At 24.4% G+C, this 23,053-nt stretch overlaps 2 protein-coding genes across 3 annotated transcripts; both read right to left on the bottom strand.

The window, feature by feature from the left end:
• Nucleotides 1-1,081: 1,081 nt before the first annotated feature.
• On the bottom strand, nucleotides 1,082-9,451 carry LOC112600284 (alpha,alpha-trehalose-phosphate synthase [UDP-forming]-like). The gene is made up of 10 exons (XM_025347472.1): nucleotides 9,159-9,451; nucleotides 4,213-4,366; nucleotides 4,020-4,145; nucleotides 3,806-3,949; nucleotides 3,296-3,413; nucleotides 2,336-3,224; nucleotides 2,077-2,266; nucleotides 1,863-2,000; nucleotides 1,513-1,806; nucleotides 1,082-1,446 (listed from the first exon to the last, which is right to left on the bottom strand). Exons 1-10 carry the CDS (start codon nucleotides 9,257-9,259, stop codon nucleotides 1,195-1,197), a joined length of 2,406 nt encoding a protein of 801 aa, XP_025203257.1. The 5' UTR covers nucleotides 9,260-9,451; the 3' UTR covers nucleotides 1,082-1,194.
• Nucleotides 9,452-14,224: 4,773 nt separating this feature from the next.
• LOC112600237 (U3 small nucleolar RNA-associated protein 6 homolog) lies at nucleotides 14,225-22,767 on the bottom strand. Of its 2 annotated transcripts, none has more exons than XM_025347419.1 (11): nucleotides 22,364-22,767; nucleotides 22,191-22,288; nucleotides 21,988-22,114; nucleotides 21,767-21,919; nucleotides 16,360-16,724; nucleotides 16,163-16,294; nucleotides 15,881-16,103; nucleotides 15,588-15,812; nucleotides 14,707-14,980; nucleotides 14,501-14,648; nucleotides 14,225-14,429 (listed from the first exon to the last, which is right to left on the bottom strand). In XM_025347419.1, exons 2-11 carry the CDS (start codon nucleotides 22,262-22,264, stop codon nucleotides 14,378-14,380), a joined length of 1,773 nt encoding a protein of 590 aa, XP_025203204.1. In that variant the 5' UTR covers nucleotides 22,265-22,288; nucleotides 22,364-22,767; the 3' UTR covers nucleotides 14,225-14,377. The 2 variants fall into 2 exon arrangements, with proteins under 2 accessions (XP_025203204.1, XP_025203205.1); XM_025347420.1 differs by having other exon boundaries at nucleotides 22,582-22,767.
• Between the last annotated feature and the right edge of the window lie 286 nt (nucleotides 22,768-23,053).

Below are 23,053 nucleotides of genomic sequence, written 5' to 3'. Positions count from 1 at the left end.
ATTTTGCCTTCGGAATATGATATAATATTGATATGTGGAATTATTTTGTATTTAAATTTTGTTGTTTAAAAATATAATCGGCTAATAAATATAAAAAATGGTTAATGAAAACGTATTGAAATGTTTCTAGTAGTAGTAAGTATTTGGTAAATGCTTTTGAAAAAAAAATTGGAAAAATCTTAAATAAGTGTCGTCAGAAAATTGGAACTTATAAATATAATACACCCCTCCCAATCCCCTCCAGACAAAAAAATTAAGAATTGGGTAATGTGGTGACATTCAGGACAACTGTGAACAACTCTGTGAAAAATATTGGGGATAACACCAAAATGAGAACATAAAAAGGCATGTTCTTGCAGAACTCGCAGAGGTTCCAAAAATTAGCTTTGTTTTTAATTTTTCAAGAATTTTATAATTAACTTTTGAGTTAGTTAAATCTTACCATAAAATATTGTGAATAAATGCATGGTATAAATAGATAGATAATATCTTTAAATTAATTTAGATATTTTTAAAATTTCATTCTGTATAATTATAACAACTCTTATAACATAAGTGTTTTAATTGTAACCATGGTTACAAAATAATAATATTGGATATGCGTAAAAATTCCATTTTCTTAATTTATTTTAACTCATAAATTACTCCACTAAAACACAACAATTTTGAAAATCTTTACTTATTACACTGTGAAAATATGAGAAGAACCTCTTTTTCAAATTTCAAGTTTGTACGTTGTGTAGTTTTTGAGTTGCAGCGATCAGTGACTAAGTAGTATTTGGATTTTATATGTATAGATTATTATATGTCCTTTATAACCGATGATTTGTCCCCATTAAGCGGATTCTACTGTATAATTAATTTTTTGATTATTAAAATATAAAATATAAGAAATTGAAAAGTTAAAATAATTAAGAAATGTAAAAGACCTGTTATACTGTATCTTTATTTAATTTAAATTCCAAGTTACTTTTTAAATTTATTTATAAAATATTTTATACTTTTAGCAATATGTTAAATATTGTCAAATATGAATATTGTTTATTTATACTTGCATAAAAATAAAATATATATTAGGTACCTAAAAAAGGATGTTATGATTTACTATTGAATAATTTAAAACTAGTTGTGTTGCTATGAATGAGCATTAATTAACATTAAGGATTAATATATCAATATTTGTAAGTTATAAGTTTAATGTGAAAATTTTTCTTCTGGCATACTGAGCTCCATTTCAATTTCTCCAAGCGACATTGGTAGATTATTACTTAAATTACCAACACGAGGGTTGACAAAGTCTTCACGAGGGATTCGCTTACTAAAATGTCTTTCAACCCATTTCAGCATAGTCAACACAGAATCTATGCTTGGTAAACGACGTTCAGCTGAAGTTTTAACTATTTGAGACTGGGCTACTCTGAAAGTTGCTGCCATACCTTTTAATGCCTTTAAAATAATAATTAAATATAATTAGGTGAATGTATTTTTTATTTTAAGATGAATAAAAAATACCTGCATTGCATCTTCATCAGTTACATCATCTCCTGCATAAATAATGCGTGTACGTTCACTCCAATTTAAACCAAAAGCTGTACGTAATATATACAAAGATGCGCGTCCTTTATTCCATTGTACTGGGGGTTTGGCTTCAATAGCACAATGAGCCTGACCTGCCTTAAATCCAGCTTCTTCAATGAGATGCTGTGCTGTAGATATGAGTTCAGGTCGAATATCAACAGGCACTTCACGATAATGGAATGTCAATAAAGTACCTTTATTTTCTACCCAAGCACCATCTTTGCAAACCTAAAAGTATAAAAACAAATAAGTAAATAACATATTGATAATTATTTTATATTTACTTTTTTTTGAAGCACTTTAAATAGATCACCAACTTTCTCTACATATTCTTTAGGCATTGGATGTACAAACCTACTACCATCTGGATGAAGAATTTCCAGTCCATGATTACCAGCATAAGTCAAACCCTCAATACCAACCTAATGTTAATATTAATTAAAATAATTAAATTTATTTTATAGTATATGTTAGAAAACTAAAAATTTAATAACAAACCATGTCTTTAACATTGTGAACATTTCGGCCAGAAATAATAGCTATGTATACATCAGACATATTGACCAATCTTTCTAAAACACTTTTAGTTTCTGGAGGTAATTTGGCGAGATCTGGGTGAGGAGCTATTGGAGCTAATGTACCATCATAATCTAATAGTAATGCAAGTTTGTTTGTGTTACCAATATATCTATAATACAAATGATTAAATAAAATATATTTATACATGGCATTATATCATTTTAAAACTAGTATTTACTTAGACAAATATTCATCAAAGTCTTGTAAAGTGACTGGTTGCATAGTAGTTGGCAAAACATCATCTCCGTTTTCAAATATTAGAGTTCCCATTGCTTTAAGAAAAGATCGCATCCAAAAATTAACATCATGTACTTTTTCTCTACGTCTCAAACACCTCATTCTTAATACTCTTTCATCTTCGGGCATGGTCAATGCTCTATGCAATATATCAGCTGCTTCAACTAATTCATATGGATTACAAATTAAAGCTTCATTCATCATTTCACCGGCTCCAGCAAATGGTGATACAATAAGGACACCTGGAGGTTCTTTAATTTGACAAGCAACAAACTCTTTAGCTACTAAATTCATGCCATCTCGAAGTGGTGTTACCATAGCTACAGCCGAATCACGATAGAAAGCTGCCAAATCATTTTGATTGACATACCCATAAATATATCTAATTGGTGACCAATTAAAAGTTGAAAAACGTCCATTTATTCGTCCAACAAGCTGGTCCATTTCTTCTTTAAGATCTTGGTATTCCTTAACATCTGTACGTGATGGAACAGCAATTTGTATAAGTACTACTTTACCCTTATGTTGTGGATATCGCTCCAATAGTAATTCAAAAGCCTTTAGTCTATGTACTAATCCTTTAGTATAATCCAATCGATCAACACCAAGTACCAATTGTAATGATGTACTTATTACTCTGGGTGCTTGGTTAGCCATATCTACAAATCGGTCAAATGGTATACCAATTGGCAATGGACGAATACATACTGTACGACCACCATGTTCAACTAGTAAATTTTTACGATCCACTCGACAACCTAATCTCCGATGACAACAATCCACAAAATTTAAGCAATAGTCTCCAATATGAAAACCAACCATATCACAACCTTGAATATAAAAGTAAACATGAGTTATTTACCATGAGTATTAAACTATAATTAGATAAGTGAGTATATACCTAACATTCCTTGAAGAACTTCATCAGCCCATGGAAATAACCTAAAAATATCCCACGGAGGAAATGGTATATGAAGGAAAAATCCTAGTTTAAATTTTAGATTTTTGTCATTAGCCACCTAAAATAATAATTTATAAAATTTTATACAAAATCTTTGAAATGTTTGAATGTTACATAACTATATATTATCAAAAGAATTATGCAATTTTTTTTTTTTTTACAACATCAACAACATCAATATACCTAATATTTTTATAGTAAATTTTTTGTTTAAAAAATTAGATTTTATATTTTAATATAATATGAATATAATTTCCAATATTTATTTGATGAAATCTATTGGGCAATTACATACAAATTTAATCTTAAATGTAAACTTTTATACTTAGATAAATTTCTGAACTTCAGAAATAGTACAAATTAATTTGGTTGTATTGCGTAATTATAAAAAGTCATATCCTTTTGATTAAATTATATTTATGTACTTATATATGCAATATTTAATTTTACATTTCTAATGCTGTTGGCAGCTAACATAAGATGATAATCATGTAACCACACAAGAGGTGTTCCAGAATCTGTATCTATTCTTGATAAATTTTCCAAGGCATCTACTGTTTTTGATGCAAATTCTTTATTGACTGCACAGTATGACTTTAAACACAAACACAAAATAATTTGAATTACTTTCATTTTTTATATTTTGTTTGTTATCTATTATTACTTTCCAAGAATCAGCAGAAAATTGAGCTCTATCAGGCATTGAATGAAATAAGGGCCAAAATGTTCCATTACAGCAACCATTATAATAACTATCAAACGTTTGAGGATCTAAATTAATAGATATAACCTTAAAGTAACATTAAAAATTGTTCAAATAAATTAAAATTAAGCTCTTATGAGATTAAATAACCAACTTTATCAGAAAGTAATCCAGCAGTAGGTGTTTTATCATTAGGATCCGATTCGGGTATATTTTCACCTTCCTCTAAGTGAACACCAGCCCATCCAATCCATATTCCATTTCCTTGAATTACAACAGGTGCTACAGCAGTGACTAAACCACCAGCACTAAAATGTCAGACATAATTCATAATATATTTTCAATATTTTGAAATTAACAATTTTTAATATGTTCAAAATAAAAATAAAAATTATAGCATGCACCAATACTATAAAATCTTTATATTAATGGTTTTAAATGATAACAATCAAAAAATATAGTTTTGTAATTTTAAGTAATAATATCTAGAATATTTATATTTTTTAAAGGAACAAGACATTATTATCTTGTAAGTAGAAAAAAATAGTAATAAAAATTTGAAATTATAGTATATGTATCTAAATTGCCTGAAATCAAAATTGATAGTAATATAGATAATACAGTAAGTACAGTAGACGCCGCTTATAAGATTCACTTTGGGACCAGCACAAAGTATACGTCCGGACTGTAATTAGGTAAATTTATGTTAAAAAAAAAAACTGATGATAAAAGATAATAATAGTGGTGGGTGAATAGAATATTGAGTTGACCATTTTTTTAAAACCAATTTGCTGATAATAGTGTCATAAAAATAGAAAGCTATCTATTTATACTTCTATAAATACATGGTAGTAAATGTAAAACCAAAACATTATTTTCTTCGCTTAAAAACCACCAGTTATTCTTACGATTTAAAGCCTAATAATTAACCATTAATTTATTTATACTATTCTATGATTTGTTGATATTAACTTATAAAACAATAGATAATATATGATATAATAATATAATCATAAGATGTTTTTGGCAAAAACTAGCTTAATCTACTGTATTATCATACATATAATATAGACATTATATTATACTATTTCTATGTGTATTACTAATAAATAAATTGTTAAGCATCTAAAGATAGACTGAAACCATCTACATTAGAATCATTTTTCTTATGTAATAATTTATCATTGAATTAAAGTTTAACATATCCATTACCTTCTTAAAAACAAGGTAGTCTTATAGCCCATTTTATAAAGCACATTAACTATTCCAATTATTTGTATTGTTATATTTTATAAAATAAAATAATAATAAGGTCAATTATATTTATATAACAGCTAAGATACATATATTTAATTTGCATACTTTAACAGCAATATTAATAATTAATATTTGGACTTATTACATTAAAACAAAATCTAAAATCAAAAAAGCTATGAACAGTAATTAAGGAGGATTTAAATAATATTTTAAATACAATGCTTATTGTATCTGATAGATATCAGATTGAAAAACTTATAAAACAAACCAACTATAGGACCAACTATGGCTATACTACTTTATTTGATAAAAGTTTTAAAAACCACATTTTAAAACAAACAGCTAATATTGTATGTATTAGTGTATCATATCTATTGGCTAAAATATTTAGTCAAATCTTTTTAGCTATATATCAATAAAAGATATAATTATAGAATTTATAAAGCCAGATTTTAGATGATTAATACCAACAATTTAATTAAATATTACAATTTATATTTTAAAATTTAAAGTAATTCAAAATTAACTATTTATTCATTTCTGTTGGAAAAAAAAAGATTTTATCATTGCAAAGAAGTGTATTTAATCGAAATACTGGGTAAAAACTAAAGAATAGATTATGTATATTTTAAACAATTATTCTTTATTTGTTCCATAAGGATTTAATTTATTGTCATTGCAAACATACTTTTAATGGATAATTAATTTTGGTAAGGATTTAAAATTTAATCAGTAAAATTTAACCTACATATCTACAAAAAACTATTTTAGTTTTAAACTTTAAAAAAGAAATAAGTTTTTATTATAATTTAAAAACTATTATTATTTATTTACTTTATATAAGTGAACAAATTTATTTAAGCTAGTTAATTAAATTTTTTAATATAAATGACATTGTAATTGGGTTAATATTTAAATTATAAAAATTAGAGCTATAAGTTCAGCATAACTAAATACATATCAAATTCTACATATATTAGGAGGATCTCTTATTATTTTATTTTTGTTATTAATTATTATACAGTAGAATTTTGGTAATCTGGCCATTCGATAATCTGGCTATATTAACCTATATTTACTTGGCAAATAACCATAAAATTACTATCGTAAACAATATTTAAAACTTAGGATAAACTGAGTACAAACTGATAAACTTATTACTATTTTTATTCAGTTAACATAGACGTATTGTACAAGTTCATTGAGTATCGGTTAGATATTGTGTATATTATGTATGTGTTACATTAAAATGTCTCAAAAAAGAAAACAAAAACCTACTACTTTAACTTTAGTCAAGAAACTAAAAATTTTAAATTAAATAGAAGCAGTAACAAATTAATTTAACTTCACCAACAACTTTGGAGTAAGCTATGCTACAATATAATATACAAGAAAAAATAACGTAAAGATAAAAACTTTTTTCAAAAACAACAAAAGTTTGAAGATTATTATGTGCAAAACATTAAAAACTGGCGAGTAGTTGAAGATGCCTTGTATTTATGATTTTTGCAAGAATGTAACTGACATATACCTATTGGCTATTTCTGTCAACATTTTGTAAAAAAAAGCTAATTCAATAAGTAAAAATGTGTTTATATATATTAATCCAGCATTTTCATTAATCTGGCAGTACTCTAGCCTGATATTTGTCAAATTACCAAGATTCTACTGTATATACAAAAATGGTTTATTTAATTTAGATATAAATACACACTTTTTACTATACTGATAAAAAGGCTATTTTTATTTAAGATAACATAATTGACTCAATTTTAAATCCAGCTCAATCCAAGTATCATTATAAATAAAATTAAGTACTGGTTTGATCAAAATAAACTAAAATTAAAACTAAACAAATCAAAATAAATTTATTTCAAAATACATCTGATTCAATTTATAAAATACTCTTTGGTCTATCAACCAATAAAATATATTTTGTAAAAATGTTATTACTATTGAGTATATAAATAAACATAAATACCTTAATATAATGTTAGATAATACATTTTTTAAATTTTAAAATGATGCACAAATTATTTTATATCTTTAATAATATAAAAATATATTTAATAGATATATAAATAAAACAACTCATATAATATATACATTAATATTTCAATTAATAATTGTTAATAGAAAAATGATACCAGGCCATTTATTTTTAAATGATCTTTAAGATAGAAAATTAAAATATGATACTTTATTAGAAATGTGAGAGGAAAAGTTTTATCAATTAATACACTTTTTTATAAAGCTTCACAAAAATAATCCTTAGAAAACTAACAAAAAAACTTAAGCCAACAATAAAAACTGTAATTTTATGTGAGAATTGGACTTTACCTTAAGTTCACATTAAAATTATGGAGTAGGAAATCACTCTTATTATTTGAAGTATATTACTATTGAATATTTAGATGCACTTTAACTTCTCCCCAATAAAAAAAAATTCAGGGTGAGCCCAAGAAATATATCTCAAAAACAAAAAAAAAAAAAATAAATAAACTAAAATAACATGTAATTGCAACGTTCCAAATCCTGATAATAATTATTAACTATAAAGTAATTAAAATATAATTTGTGTGATAATAATACATACAAATTTGGTTAAAATTAACATATTACATATTAATCTTTATATTATATGCTATAGCAATCAAGATAGACAACTAATAAATTATTAATTCATATTTTATAATTTTTATCATTAATAATATCATTTGGACAACAAAATGTTACGAGTGTCATTATGATCACGGTGATAAAAAGACTGGATCTACAAACATGGGTATAAAAAGAAACTGTAAATTTACAGAATCACAGTGCCATCTCTGGATCATTATAGAATATGTGCTTTACTTATAATTTTCTTAAGCATCATAAATTAATTTAGAATAAAATAAAATAAAAATAAAATATTAAGAAATTGGTTTCATTATAAAAATACAATATACAATAAACCTCCCTAAACGGACATTTTTATGGGTACAGTGACATTTTCACTTCTTTCATATAGTAAAACCTCTAAATATCGAACACATTAATGGTAATTTCATTTTGATTTTGACAATTTTTTTCGTTAACACAGAATAATAGTGGAATGCCAATTTAATCAAATCTTACTACTATAAGATATAGATTATTATAAAATTAAAGTTTATCTTATCCATCCATTATCGCATCGATAAAATCATTTTTCTAGACTATGTTCTGTGAAGTTATCCTACTCGTATTTAGTTGTCTTTGTGATTCCATCGTATTTGAACATGTTAGATTAGGTTACTATGCATCGAGGTCTTAAACAAGCTAAAGTACCTAACTGATTTTTTCAATAAATTTTAATTTTTATTTTAAAATTATTTTTGTTTACATTTTTACTTATTTTTTCATACAAAATACATAATATGTACATATCATAATTTTAAATAATATGTACAATTAATATTTGCATTAAAATAATAAATGTTGTATATGTGTAGTTATTAATTTCTCCGAGTTATTTTTAAGAATTTAACACTACCCTCCCCTTTAAATAACAGACAAAATTACGGCGATCAAGAGTGTCAGGTATTCAGGGAGTTTAACTGTACCTATGTGGTGTACACACGGTGGATGACGAAATGATAAATTCTGTTAACACATAATCATACACACCCACATTAGAGTATCTAATAATATTACTGTATAAACTGTAAACACGCACAAAGCACTTATCATATTTATTGATGCTCAACAAGTGTTGACTAGAAGTAACAACAAACGAGATTAAAACGAGCGATACTATTCTTATCCGTTACATTATTTATATTATACACATAAGATACTAAAACTTATTCTCAATCATACCTGGCTTTTCTTTCCCATTTCTGCGTCAGCATATTTTTTTTGAGAACGAACGGGAGCCTGTTGGACACTATGATGAGCTTGCCAGACGCAGGTACAGACATGACGGTGCCGCGTTGGAGGCAGAAACAAAATAGAATAACTGATGATAATTTGAAAACAATGACGATTCTGAAAGACGTACAACAAAAACACAGCGTCCCTGCACTTGATGACTCTGTTGTCTGTCGGCTGTCTTCGTATCCGTTGTTGTTACTTGTTATTACCGTTGTTTGGGTATTGACTACTATCTGATGGTCATTGGGCTATTCGATGAACGCCGTTTTTCCCACTACTCTCTCGCAGTAGTACAAACACTACAAACCGACACCTGTCCCGTCGTCGTCGTTCGGTCGTCGCCGGAGCTGTAGCGTGCTTGACGTCACAAATAACAACCCGATGTCGTATTCATGATAAAGTAAAAAAAATATATCGGTTTGTTTATATCAGCCTTAGTTACTGATTTTCTCAACGAACTAAGGTTTAAGATATGATTAACTAGAATCACCGAACAATACTAGAATCGAATAGGTTTAGCTGACGTCAAGAATGCAAATTAATAATATTTTCGAGGTTCTGATGTATCTGTATCATATTTTATTATTAGGTATTTGATTTTATATTCAACTTAAAAAAAATAAAAATAAGTTACATTTTTTGAATAGGATATTTTGATTAACTCTAAACACCTCAACCTCTATATCCTGAATATTGATTGTGATTTGTGACAATAGGTGTATTATAAGTTAATTTGATGAGTTAATGCATTTTAATTAGGTAGTAGGTATGTAGTATGAAATGTAAAGATTATTTACAAAAATATGAAAAGTTAAAAACATGCTGTTGTATATAATCATATAATAAATCAGTGTTCAAGTAAAGAGTATCATTGATGATAAAATTCTGAATCATCTAAAATATATTTCTAATAATTAAAATGTGTTCCAAAAAATAGAGGTTGTAACTGGAATAGTAATGTTTAAAAAAATTTTAATTCTATATAGATTTAATAATAAGTTAAATATTTTTCATATAGATAAATTAACAAAACAATATAAATATGAATTTAAAAAGAAAGTGAGCGTATAATAGGAACTGTAATGTTGACTAAAAACTTTGTCTTTAAAGAAAAGTGGCAAAATGTTGAAGTTATTTTTCGGTAAATTCAAGCTCTTGTCTGTATTTTCTACAACTCATTTACTCTCTTCAAATGTGGTTTTGATCATCGTTTATCAAAGTAAAAATATATTTGCAATATTTCTATAAATAAAATTATATAATGCATTAATTGTGTATTTATTTTCTTGTTTTTTTTTTCAATTTTAATATGATAATGACATAATGTTATACTTATAAGTTATAACCAATAATAAATTGAATAATTACAGTAGCATAGCTTGAAATTTTGTATGAAGTGTGTTGTTGAACTAAAAAAAATCAACATTAAGAAATTCACTTAGACTCTTTGTAAAATCATGTTTTTAGTAGATAATATAATAATTTATTCTAAAATAAACATGATTAATGGGGATGGTTGTAGCCCGCTAAGTCCCTCCTGGCTACACTTCTGGTTAAATATTTAATAGAAGTAAAAAATACTAATCAAACAATAAGCATTGGATTTAATACAATTATTAATATAATAAGTACAATTTTGGTGATTTAGTTATTTTTGAAAGAGAATAACTATTATTGGAAAATGAAAAACATAGGTACATATCTGATTAATTAATACCTAACAAATGTTATTAAATGTATTAATAATTAAGTTAATATTAAAAATACATAAATGAAAAAAATTGTATTATTTGTACATAAAATAAACAAAATAAATGTATTTCTCAATAGAAATTGTGATTTGGATACAAATGAATTTGTCTTTTGAAACTACTAAGCTCCAAGCCTGGTTAACTATTAATCTGGCACTGTATAAAAGTAAGTAACTACTTAAATATTTCATAGGTAGATATACAATAAATTGGAATGTGTATATATATTTGTTTGAATGATGAGTATTGTTATAGAAACTAACATTTAAGTGCTTTAATACATTTGAACATAACCCAGAGTTTTCTAACTTCTGTTTATAATTAAGAAGAGACATAACATATAAATCATATAAAGTTGGATGTAATAACAATGTTTAGACTTATAGCATAATGACTTTCAGTTAATAAATAAAACTGGTCTAATAGCCAGTATGATATCAATAACTATTATTAATTCTAAATGTTTGTTAAATAAATTAATAATATAATATCCAATTTAATGTTAAGGATATCAAAGCAATAGTGAAAAAATTAATTCTAAATTTAAAAAATTTTATTCAAAACACAGTAAAAATAACATTGAGTAGTACATACTAGACTAATATTTATACAATTTTAAAATTGAAATTGTAATTTATATATACTTTAGAACAGGGGTGTTCAACCTTTTGTGAAGATTGGGCCACATCATATGGGTAAAAGTTGTTATAGATTTTATTTATTGATAAATGACATGGGATCAATGCCGTAAACATATTTCCAATAAAAAAATATTTTATCAAAATCAGCATGATTTCATCCACTGATCACCTATATAATTAATATGTGTCGGTGCTATTATGCTAAGATAAATTACTTTTAAAGTTTATTTGATGTTTAATACTTTGTAGTTTTATATTCTTAGTAAAAAATTTTTTCTCATAATATTAATATATTATTAAAAACAATTAATTAATAGTTTTTAAATTCAAGTAAGGGCCGCATCAATATCTACCATGGGTCGAGGTTGGACACCCCTGTTTTAGAATGTAGCTTAAGATTTGAGTTAATTCTTGTTGTTTACAATTATAATATATTTCAATAATTACTTAGACATTATAAAGAACATTCATATTTTTATGAACAATTCAATACAATACATTAACATTAATAAAATATAAAAGAACTTCAAAGAAATAATAAATAACTCACACTTGAAGTATATAGATAGGTAATAAAATATAAAATTTATTAGTATTAGTTTAATTAATTATGGATATTGTAATATACATTGGTTTTGGAAAGTGTATTTTATAAATACTAGAGTTTAAAATGTCTGATATGTAAAAATTATTTTTCATCTAATTTAAAGGAAAAAAGACATTTGAATTTTTATATAAGTTATTTAATAATTATAATTCATAAAATATATCAGCATACATTAATATTTTATTACCATAGGATATAGACAAAGTATGCTATACACAAAACATTTGCAATGACATTTATAATTTTAACAAGTCAAACATTTTAATAAAATATACAAAATTTTAAGATACAACACATTTGTAGTTATATGTTTTAATTGAACTTTATTACTTAATTAAACTTTAAATTTATGAAATAATTGTCTAATGTTGATGAAACGGTAAAACTACAAATCTTAATTATTTTATGAAAATTAGATTTTGGAATCAAAAGTCTTTATATCATTTTATGTAATAATAATTACTAACATTTATTAGTTATCTAATATGGTATTTATACTTTTAATAATTAAGTATCTGAAATAAATCATGAACTAATAGAAATCAGTATCTCATATCTATACAAGCTGAAATACTCTTTGGTACTATGAGTTACAGTGAAAAAATAATATAAATGAATAATTACAAAAAATATGTGTATATAAAGGAAAGAAAGTGAGAACCTTTCTGCTGTACATAGTGTATCAAATAGGTTACTGTTATGAGTATGTAAAATTTGAATTCAATGATGTAATTTAGATAAATTTTATTAATTTAAATCTTTAAACACTTACAAAAATATATTATGAAAAAGTATGTTTGATATTTTAATTTTTTTTAATTAATGAGGAACCTTGTATTCAGTTTTCAAGCTATTTATCAAAAAATAAAAATTGTATCATGAATAAAAAAAAAAATTACTTTATAAATTCAAAAATTTCAAGTACCTATAAATATATAAAATGAGCCAAATTGTGTTGAAAATAGTTTTATATTTAGTAAATATTATTATTTATATTAGTTGAACATTTCAAGTGGTATACGTACTAATAAATCAATACATCAATAGTTTTCTAAACAATTTAAAAATTGATAATTTTAATGATAAATCATTAATGTTAAGAAATAACCAAAATAGAAAGTGATTTTTTTTTCTATAGCTTTAATAATACTTATAGATAATGGGAAAATTGCAAATATTTCACTCAAAAATGCTATCAAATGAAAATTTTAATTAATTTAGATATTAATAAAAAATCCAGGCATGAAGATGACTATGTACACAAAAGGTAAGTAATACACATCACTACGAAACTACAGAAAAAAAAACTTTATGACTTTTTAACAAATCAATTTTTAGAAAACTTAAAATATAAAGTGTTGTCATTAGATGACTTCTTTTCTCACGCATTTCATGTCAAAAATAAAAAACCTAGCTGTATACATGTTTGTAGTAAATAAATATTATAGATTGTTTATTTTTAAATAAATTTAAAAACACAAAGAAAGTTAGATTTTTTCATTTGAAAAACATATGAAATTTTTGCATAATATTAATGTTCATAATTTTATTTCTTAGGTATTATAAAAAAATGTATAATTTTTTAAATTTTAAATATGTTTTGTTTTTCTTGTACCATAACCAAAATTAAGATACGTAATAATACTGTTTCATAAACACTTTATATAATGTTTAATGTTTAACAAATAGACATGTTATAACTATTAAAATACTATTTCAAGTAAATTGAAGAAATGCAACAAAATTCAATTTTTTGGTTAAAACATACTAATAATATCTAATAATATTAGAAAGGTATGAATTGGATTTTAATATAAACTAAATCTCTGTAATTGTTAATTAAATCAACCAGTCTCAAAAGGCGATGTATTGTAAAAAAAACTATTTAACTTTTAAGGCTCATTTTTAAATAGTTGTGATTTGCTCGAACAACAACATATTTAATAATATAATATTAACAAAGAAACCAATATCTTGTTATTTTAAACTTATGCTATTTAAAAAATAAATAAAAATAACTATAAATAATAAACAGTCTTTAACTTAATACAACATATCACAGATATTAGAAAAAAATGAAGTACACACGTCACAAATTAAGAAGATAAATATAAATAAAATGAATACACACACATACCTATATAATTATTTTTCCTAACTATAAAATTATTCATCATCGTCAATAACAATAACTCCTTCATCTTTAGGATCGTCCTCCCTTAAAAACAAAAAATATTAATTTAGTTTATAATTATTGTTTTTTTTAACAATTAATACAATTATACATACACAAATTCTTCTTTAAGAACCTCAAATTCTTTTGTCATACCATTTCTCAAACTTGGTTTTAAACACAGTAATGATGCCTTATAAATTTCTTTTACTAATTTACAAGAACCATGCATATATTCGAAACGAATGCAATCAGACCATACTTCTATATAATCAATTTAAAATTAGTTTCAATAATAAAGTAGAAAAAAATTGATACTCACTAATGTCTGTTTGGCCAAAAGCATTGCATAAATCATTATACAATTTTCTAATAGTTTTCAATTTAAAAATTCCTGAGTTTTGAGTGAGCTCAAATGAAATCATAGTTGTATACAATTGTTTACATTCTGGCTTTATGTCTTTAAGTTCAATGAACAATTCACGAGTTGAAAGTATTCCATTATGAACTACGCTCCATTCCAAATATTCAGATCTAATTTTAAAATTAATCTCTGGGAATGGAAAATACGAGCCTTCGTGATATAGTTGTTGGAGCTAAATATAAATAAATTACAAAATGTTTATAGAAAGAAAGTAATATTTATGATATAAACTTTACTTAATTATTGAAAATTAATAGGCAAGTATATTGTGAGTATTGGAGATACTTTTATTGGATATCTGCTATATTTGAAGTGTAGCCAATAGAAATGAATAAATAAATTACTAAAAAATATAATATTCTGTTTAGTGTAATTTAATCCACTTATTTGACAAAAATCTATTAGGAGTATTAGTGTGGAATTTTGCCTCTGTATGTATACCATCGATGCTAATTATCATGAAAATAACGATTATTGGCATATACCAGTGACTAATCATAAAGCACTTGTCATTGACAAGGGTTAGATGTCTATTTCAGCAGCATAGTATCATCTATGATGCATGTGAAAGGTGGATCAACTTAAACTAAACATGGTATAAAGTATGAATAACATGAAATGTATCCATTTTTTTTTTTCAATGTCACATTTGTCATAAAAATCTACAAGTATTATTTGAAAAAAGTAGTATTAAGGGAGAACTTAAACAACTTTAGTCTCAATTATTTTTGTAAAAGTTTATCTTGGAGAAATTATCAAAATATTAATATTTATTTTACCAATTTTGGATGAGTGTTTCCCAAGTATAAAATTAAAATTTCCCATAAAGGCATCGATTTATTTGTTAAGGCTCGAACACCGGCTTGGAAAGCGTCAATACCCATGTCAAGACTGTCATATCTCAAATAATATGATATTAAATGAATCCAGAGTTCTACACTATCTTCTACCACTTCAACTGCTTTTCTCAGAATCTTTTGACAGTCTTTACTAGTGTTTTTAGCCTAAATAAAAATAAACAAATTTTTATTTGTATAAAATACTTATATAGTAATACTTTATGAACGTTTACCCAATAAATATAATGTTCAGCTTTACTTAATGCCTTGTTATAGTGTGCTTCTTGAAAGGCTCGTTCCATTGTTTCATTCATAAAATTTCTTATTGTTTCTTTTTTCATGCGATATGATTTCCGAATTTCTATAATATTACCAATATAAAAGTTCCATAGTTTATGTTTATTTTTTAATGGTAAATTTTCTTTCAATCCATCTTCATAAGTTGTAATGCAGTTTCTATATAACAAATAAGCCAGTATTAGAAAAAAGATGTTTTCAAATATTTAGATACTAACCTAATACTATTAGTATAATTTTTATCATAGTATAATTGCTCAGTTTCTTGATGATAGATAAACCCATCAAAATGAATTTTAGCTAGTTTTTGCCACATCAGTTCACTATGCCTGTACTTATTAACCATATCTCTACAAAAACAAAAAAAATAAATTTATAAATATTTTTAAAAATAATTTTAAAAATAAATCAATACCTGACAATATTGCATTGTAGTTCTCCAACTGCACTTAATTTTATTGCTCTGTCCAATAATATAAAATGAAATTCGATATCACCTTCAAACTGTTTAATGAGGTTTTTATATTTTCCCATGGCAATTGAAAGAGAAGCATCTGCAGTCTTTTCTAAATGCTGTACTTCTACCCAGAACTCTTCTACATATAAACTTTTACAATTTTTATGATGTTCTAATCCTTTTGCAAAATATTGTCTAGCTAATTCAACATCATTTCGTTCATCAAATTCATATGTTGCTGCAGTTATGTATACTTCAGGATCACTATGGTATTTCAACATGAGTGTACTCAACATATTACTACATTTAGTAATAAATAATGTCTGAAATTAAGAATTTATATGGGTTAAATAAAATTGAATAGTTAATAATCAAATTTTTTATTATCAAATAAATTTTAATTTGGTAATAAAAAGGAAATAAATTAAAATATATTTCAAAATATCAGGGTAGGGTAGTAATGTAATAAAAATATTGCATTACGTAACTTTATTAATTCTTTCCATGTAACGAAAATATAATGAAAATTTCTGTAGATAAGTAATTTCTATAATGTACTGTGTTATTGTTATAACTTTATTTAAGTATTGCAAAAAAACAAAAATAAAAAATAAAAAATAAATAAATAAATAATAATAAATAACAATACTATACATAGTACTATAAATAGGATATAACGAGTTACTTGAATAACTTATACATAGTACATTTCTATAAATAGGTAGGAAGACTAATATCATTATGTTTTTAATTGTATTAGCACACATATATATTATAGTTAAAACTTATTTTGGACATATTTTTTGTAATTATACTTTATAGTATTTTTGCATTTGTTGCTAGTGGAATGATAATCGTTTAAAGAAATTAGAGAAATACTTAGGGACTATTTTATTTTATTTATAATGCAGAGGTAATGTAGTTAATATTTAAATTGAAAAGTAACTTACTAAACACTGCAAATTATAAATAATCAAAATCTTTCTAATATATTGTTTTCTATTCAGGTTCTGATTCAACAGCTTTCATGCACATAAACTGTCTAGATCCCTAAGCTAACACATGTGTTTTATCATTGATGGCGTCAGTTGTTGACCGTTGTTGTTGGTGCTGTTGGAATCTTAAATTGCAATGGGATTAAACAGCTTTCGTGTACATAGACAGTCTGACCCCCTAAGCTAACACTGTGTGTTCTATCATTGGTGGCAGTAGTTGATCATTGATGTCGGTGCTGTTGAGAATCTTAAATTGCAATGGGAGCTGTCAAGTGGTGACAATGCGTCCAATTCGACAAGTTTTGATAGGCCAAGAGGCTTAAACTTAAACTGAATACAGAATAGTTAGCTCTATAATATGAAAATTAATTATCAACATTTAAATCTTAATAATTATTGTTATAAAAATTAATTAATTATTAAAAATATATTAAAAAAATTGTATATTATTTATTAATTAATTATTTGTTGATAGATGATCATTGATGATCTCCCCCAAGATTTATTATATCTTAAAAGTATTTCATTATTCTTATAATGATATATATTTTATTTTAATAATCATCATTCAATAGATAATTATCAAAACAGAAAATAATGATGTTCCAAAGCTATTAAAAATATAAATATAATCTTGTGTTATACTTCTTTGAGACAATAGTCATAATTAAAGACCAAATTTATATTCTCTTAAAATACCTTAAATATGATGCTGATATTCTCTAAAAAAACCTTCAAATATTCTCATTATATTCTCATAAAAATCTTAAAAGTATGCAAAAATAATCAACAAACATCAATATATGCGCTAATATGCATTTTTACAATTTTTTTTTTTTACATTCTTTTAAACGTGAGGTAGGTATTATACGTACTTGCGTATTAAAATGGAATACTATTGTACATCAGTAAGTGTAGGAATATTGTAAAAATATAACAGTATAGTCTATATAGTATTAAAATGTAAATACAATATTCCTTTGGTATAGTTTAATTAAATGTTGTATTAAACACTATAGTCATAATATGAAAAAATAACAAATAATAATAAATATAAAACATAATAAGTTTTTAAAATTGACTGACTTTTTTAATTTATTCATTTTAACGTTTATATAAAATTACTAATTACAAGAGTTAAAAATAGAAAAGAGTAAAACAAAATTTGGATGTTTGAATATTTGATAAATGAATATGTTGATCTTATCAGTATGAAAACAACTGCCAGAATTGCAGATCAGCCACAATATTTAGTGAACAGTACGGTGATTTATGATTAAGTGCTATCATGAGTTGGATGTTTTTTTTTATCACAATGATTTTCAGGGTAAAATAAATAATAAATAATAATAATAATAAAATATTTATTTTATACAATTTATAAAATATTCTAAAATATGCTAAATGGGTTAAATATTCTCTAACCTATGAAATATTCTCAAATATGTAAAAAAAACTTTTTTCTATGAACTCAGAATTAAACGAATTATCCACATATTTTACTCTCATAAGACTGCATAGACCCAGTAACGATATGTAAAAACATATAAATCCAGTCTTTAGTCATAATATACACAGTTGATTGTTGCTATACTTATTTTTATGGGCTGTCCAACTAGCAGTATATAAATATAATATATTTTAGATATTGCAAAAATTAATATGCAATTAATACAATAATAATAACATATTTATTTACATATAATTTCTATGTTGTACAACAAAGATAACATAGCTTACTTTACATAAATAAAATGAAAATTAAAGAGTTTTTTTAATATTTGCAATTCTTCAATAAACTAAGAGTTTTTAGTGAAGAATTTATAGAGTTAACAACACAGAACAATACTATTTTAGACCAAAAATAAAACAATTTCAATATTATTTGAATGTATGTGTTTTTAATATATTTTAAAATGTTTTACATCATAAGAATAATATATATTAATTTAATTTTAAGAATCTTGTATAAATTTATTATTATGAAAATAGAAATATTTGTACTAAAATGTTTATTAATTTTAGGAATATTTATATTAATAATTTTTTTGTACTTAATATACTAGTATTCATAAGGAATGTTTGACATCGTATTATGTCTGTATCTAAACACTGTAATTATTTTTTTTAAATATAAGACTTCGATGTTATACATTTTTAATTTTTGATGAAGATAATTATTATTTGTATATTTTGATTAAATAAGCAAAAATTTAACTTAGCTATATACAATTATTTTTAAAGAAATGATATAATAGTCACATTCTTATCCCTAAACAATTAGAATTGATTGAATAAGTGATAAACATATATATTGTGGAACAATATATATACATATAATATATACTAGCTGAATTACTCGGCTTCGCTCTTTTGTAATTTTTGTTTTCTCAAAATGACTGTAGTGAGGAATAAAATTAAATTGTGAATAATAGATCACTTGTAGGAGTATTTAGTTCAACCTCGTGAAAAAAAATTGGAAAAATATTTAATAATATCATCACAAAATTGGAACATAAAAAAAAGCCTGTTCTTTTATACATAAACATATATTATATTGTTGTAAAATATAATATATATGTGCATTAAATTTATTTTTTACATCATTAAAGGTGAAGAAAAATTTGTGTATAGTATTTGTTAATGTATTTATAATATGTTGGTCCCATTTAAATTTATTATTCAATATTATATCAAGGTATATAAGTTTATTTACATATTTTAAAGTACTAAAATGTTTACAGAGTAAAATATAACTATTTATTGACTTTAAGTAGTATTTAATAAATCAAATCTATACTTTAAAATTAATTTTAAGAAAAGTGAGTTCGTTGGTTCATCTTGAATAAAAATAACCATATTATCAGCATATCAAATAATGTTTGAATTTATGTATAACAGGGGTGGGCAACTGGCGGCCCGCAAACCTTCTTTATCTTGCTCGCGTTACATTTTTAAATTACATCATACAATTTTAAAGTCGATTGTCTATAATAGTATAGTATAGAAATCGTCTTACAGATGAAACATTAAGCCACCTACTTCGTGTTTCCTCTTCCGAAATAGAAGTTAATTTTGTTGCGTTATCATTAGCAGTCACATATCCTCAAAACTCACATTAAACAAGTACTAATAGTATTATTTATATTTAATTTAATTAATTTTTATAACATTTTTTGTATTAGTATTATTTATATTTAATTATTTTCAATAACCTTTTTACTGTTAATATTTACATTATAAACAAAATAAATTTCTGCTCTCTATACTCTGGCCTGCTAAATTTTAATTTTCTAAAAATTGGCCCTCTAATAACTTACAGTTGCCCATCCCTGATGTATAAGATCAATAAAGCATTTATATATATAATAAAAATAATAGTTCTTAGTACCATTTATTATGACATACTAGATTGTATTTTTAATTGTATAAATAAGGGACTATTAACCCTAAATATTTGTGTTATTTTATCGCTTGACTAATGTAATTTTATTTTATTTTTAAATATTTTATAATTTATACAATCAAAAGTAGCATTTTTGATAACTAATATTTTTAAACCGTTTTTTGCTACTGCCTAGGTTTGCATCAATAAATGTATAGCTTAAGAACAATGTGTCATTAGTAGATATTAATAATTAAATTCATTTTATATTAGTCATCAATAGGGCTCAGAAAAAAACAAAAAGAAGCATGGTATTTATTAAAAATAAAAAACATGACCAAAAGTCATTAACTACCTAGTTATAAAACTGAATAAAAAAAATTGAAAAATTAATTTAAACTAAAAAAAAAAAAGTTAACTACCATGCATTTTACTAGATTTGCAGTAGTGAAATTGATTCTATTGTCCGATGAATGTTTTCATACATAGAAAATGAATGCTCTATATTCACTAAAGTGATTAGTGCATAAAAAAGCTTTCATTTAAATCTAACCAATAATTTTGTTAGATGAGACGCTTAAAATATTTAATAATGAGGCCTATAATAAAAACAATAATAATTCAATTTAACTATTTAGTCCATACTTTGGGTTTTTATATTTTTTATCAACAACTTTTTTTTTTTTACCATAATTAACATACAAACATTTTACAGATAGAATAATTGAAAAAAGCAAAAATAAATTGGTTTAATTAGAATCAAAATAAAATGAAACTAATTTATGTATAAAAATTAGATTTCTATTTCATGTATAAAAAAAAAAAAAGCGTATGTTTTAAAATCCAAGCCCCAGTAATCAATCATCATTTATCATAACATACAATTATTTTTTAAAGTAGGCTCAGATTTTCAACAATTTTTAAAGCAAAACAGAAAAATCACACTAAAATTTAAAATCATTTAGGTTGTAATTTATTTACTTACATTATTTGAGCAAAACTCAATATATTCTAATAATGAGTTTTTTTCAACAGGAAACAGTAAAAACATATTGTTGTACATATCATTGATACGATTTGATAAAATAGTAAGTATTTCTGTGTTAATATACTCAGAGTCATTTTCTTTCATTTCTTGCTATGAAAGAAAAATAATAATAAAATTGAGAACTTATATTGAAATCATTATGTATCATATAATCTTACATCAATTTTAAGTTGACATGTATCTAGTATATTTAATTCAATTTTTATTTGTTTCAACAATTCTTCTATAGTAGAAAATCCAAGCAAAATTTTTTGGCTAAGTAATTTACGATCATTGTTTAGCTTTCTAAAATGTAAAAATAAAGTATAACAAATCGTAGATACTAAAAAAAAGAGAAATGGCTTAAGAAATGTATGCTTACATTAGTTCGTCCCATTTCAATATGCTATAAGTTTTCATGAAATGGATTTCAGATTCCACTTCGTCTGCTGACATGACGAGAAATAATTCTTTTATTGACTGCAACGAGGAAAAATAATTTGAATAGGCATACATAGTTAAAAAATAAATTCAAATTGTAAATGAAGTATTTACTTCACTATTGTTTAGATGATGACTAGGCGTCACAGTTTTTTTCAAAATACGTCAACAGTCAACACTACTAAACAAGAACGTGTTTGTACAAGTAGGTTTAAATATTTTGTTTCACAGTGACAATACGCCGATTTTAAAGCAGTTATTATGTTAGTATTCAATATTAAATTAATGAGTCAATTGGCTGTCCAAGAGAGCAGTCAATGACTGATAGGTACCTATGAAAAAACGATAGCAACCAACGATAAAACAATTCTATTCTTCTGATTAATGCGTTAGGATTCGGTACTGTCGTCAGTGCTCGATGTGACTACGGTATTCTATGTTATGTTAGATGTTTAAAATTGTTTGAATTTCGATCTACAGTAACAAGTAGTATGTTTTGATAAACAATAAAATATTGATTAAATCTAAAATCACAGTTCAAGATTTTATTTACACAGTGGATTAAATATGATATCTTATCAATACTTAACTGGGGTAGCTACAACGGCTACAATAATCAACTACTTCGACTGGTTAATATACCGAATATATTACTATGAAGAATGAATTTGAAATATTATGAATACAACCATTTCAATTTTCTATTACCACGTAAATAATTTAAAATTCGTAATACTTATTATCAATTATTGTAAACTGTGAACTGTTACGTTATGGCAATATGCATAATTCCGAAATTAATAA

This window comes from Melanaphis sacchari, unplaced genomic scaffold (genome assembly GCF_002803265.2).
Source record: "Melanaphis sacchari strain LSU unplaced genomic scaffold, SCAv2.0 Contig62_pilon_pilon, whole genome shotgun sequence".
NCBI lineage: Eukaryota > Metazoa > Arthropoda > Insecta > Hemiptera > Aphididae > Melanaphis > Melanaphis sacchari.
Note: the sequence above shows the minus strand (reverse complement) of the source record. Positions and strands in the feature narration are given on the sequence as shown.

Excerpts from the sequence above, each read along its gene's own strand:
- LOC112600284 (XM_025347472.1), bottom strand. The coding sequence starts at position 9,259 with ATGTCTGTACCTGCGTCTGGCAAGCTCATCATAGTGTCCAACAGGCTC. Across the intron at positions 3,225-3,295 it reads AGTTCTTCAAGGAATGTTAG|GTTGTGATATGGTTGGTTTT; the intron begins GTATATACTCAC and ends TTTATATTCAAG. Across the intron at positions 1,447-1,512 it reads CTGATGAAGATGCAATGCAG|GCATTAAAAGGTATGGCAGC; the intron begins GTATTTTTTATT and ends ATTATTTTAAAG.
- LOC112600237 (XM_025347419.1), bottom strand. The coding sequence starts at position 22,264 with ATGTCAGCAGACGAAGTGGAATCTGAAATCCATTTCATGAAAACTTAT. Across the intron at positions 16,104-16,162 it reads AATTATACTAATAGTATTAG|AAACTGCATTACAACTTATG; the intron begins GTTAGTATCTAA and ends TTTGTTATATAG. Across the intron at positions 14,981-15,587 it reads GAAACACTCATCCAAAATTG|CTCCAACAACTATATCACGA; the intron begins GTAAAATAAATA and ends ATTTATATTTAG.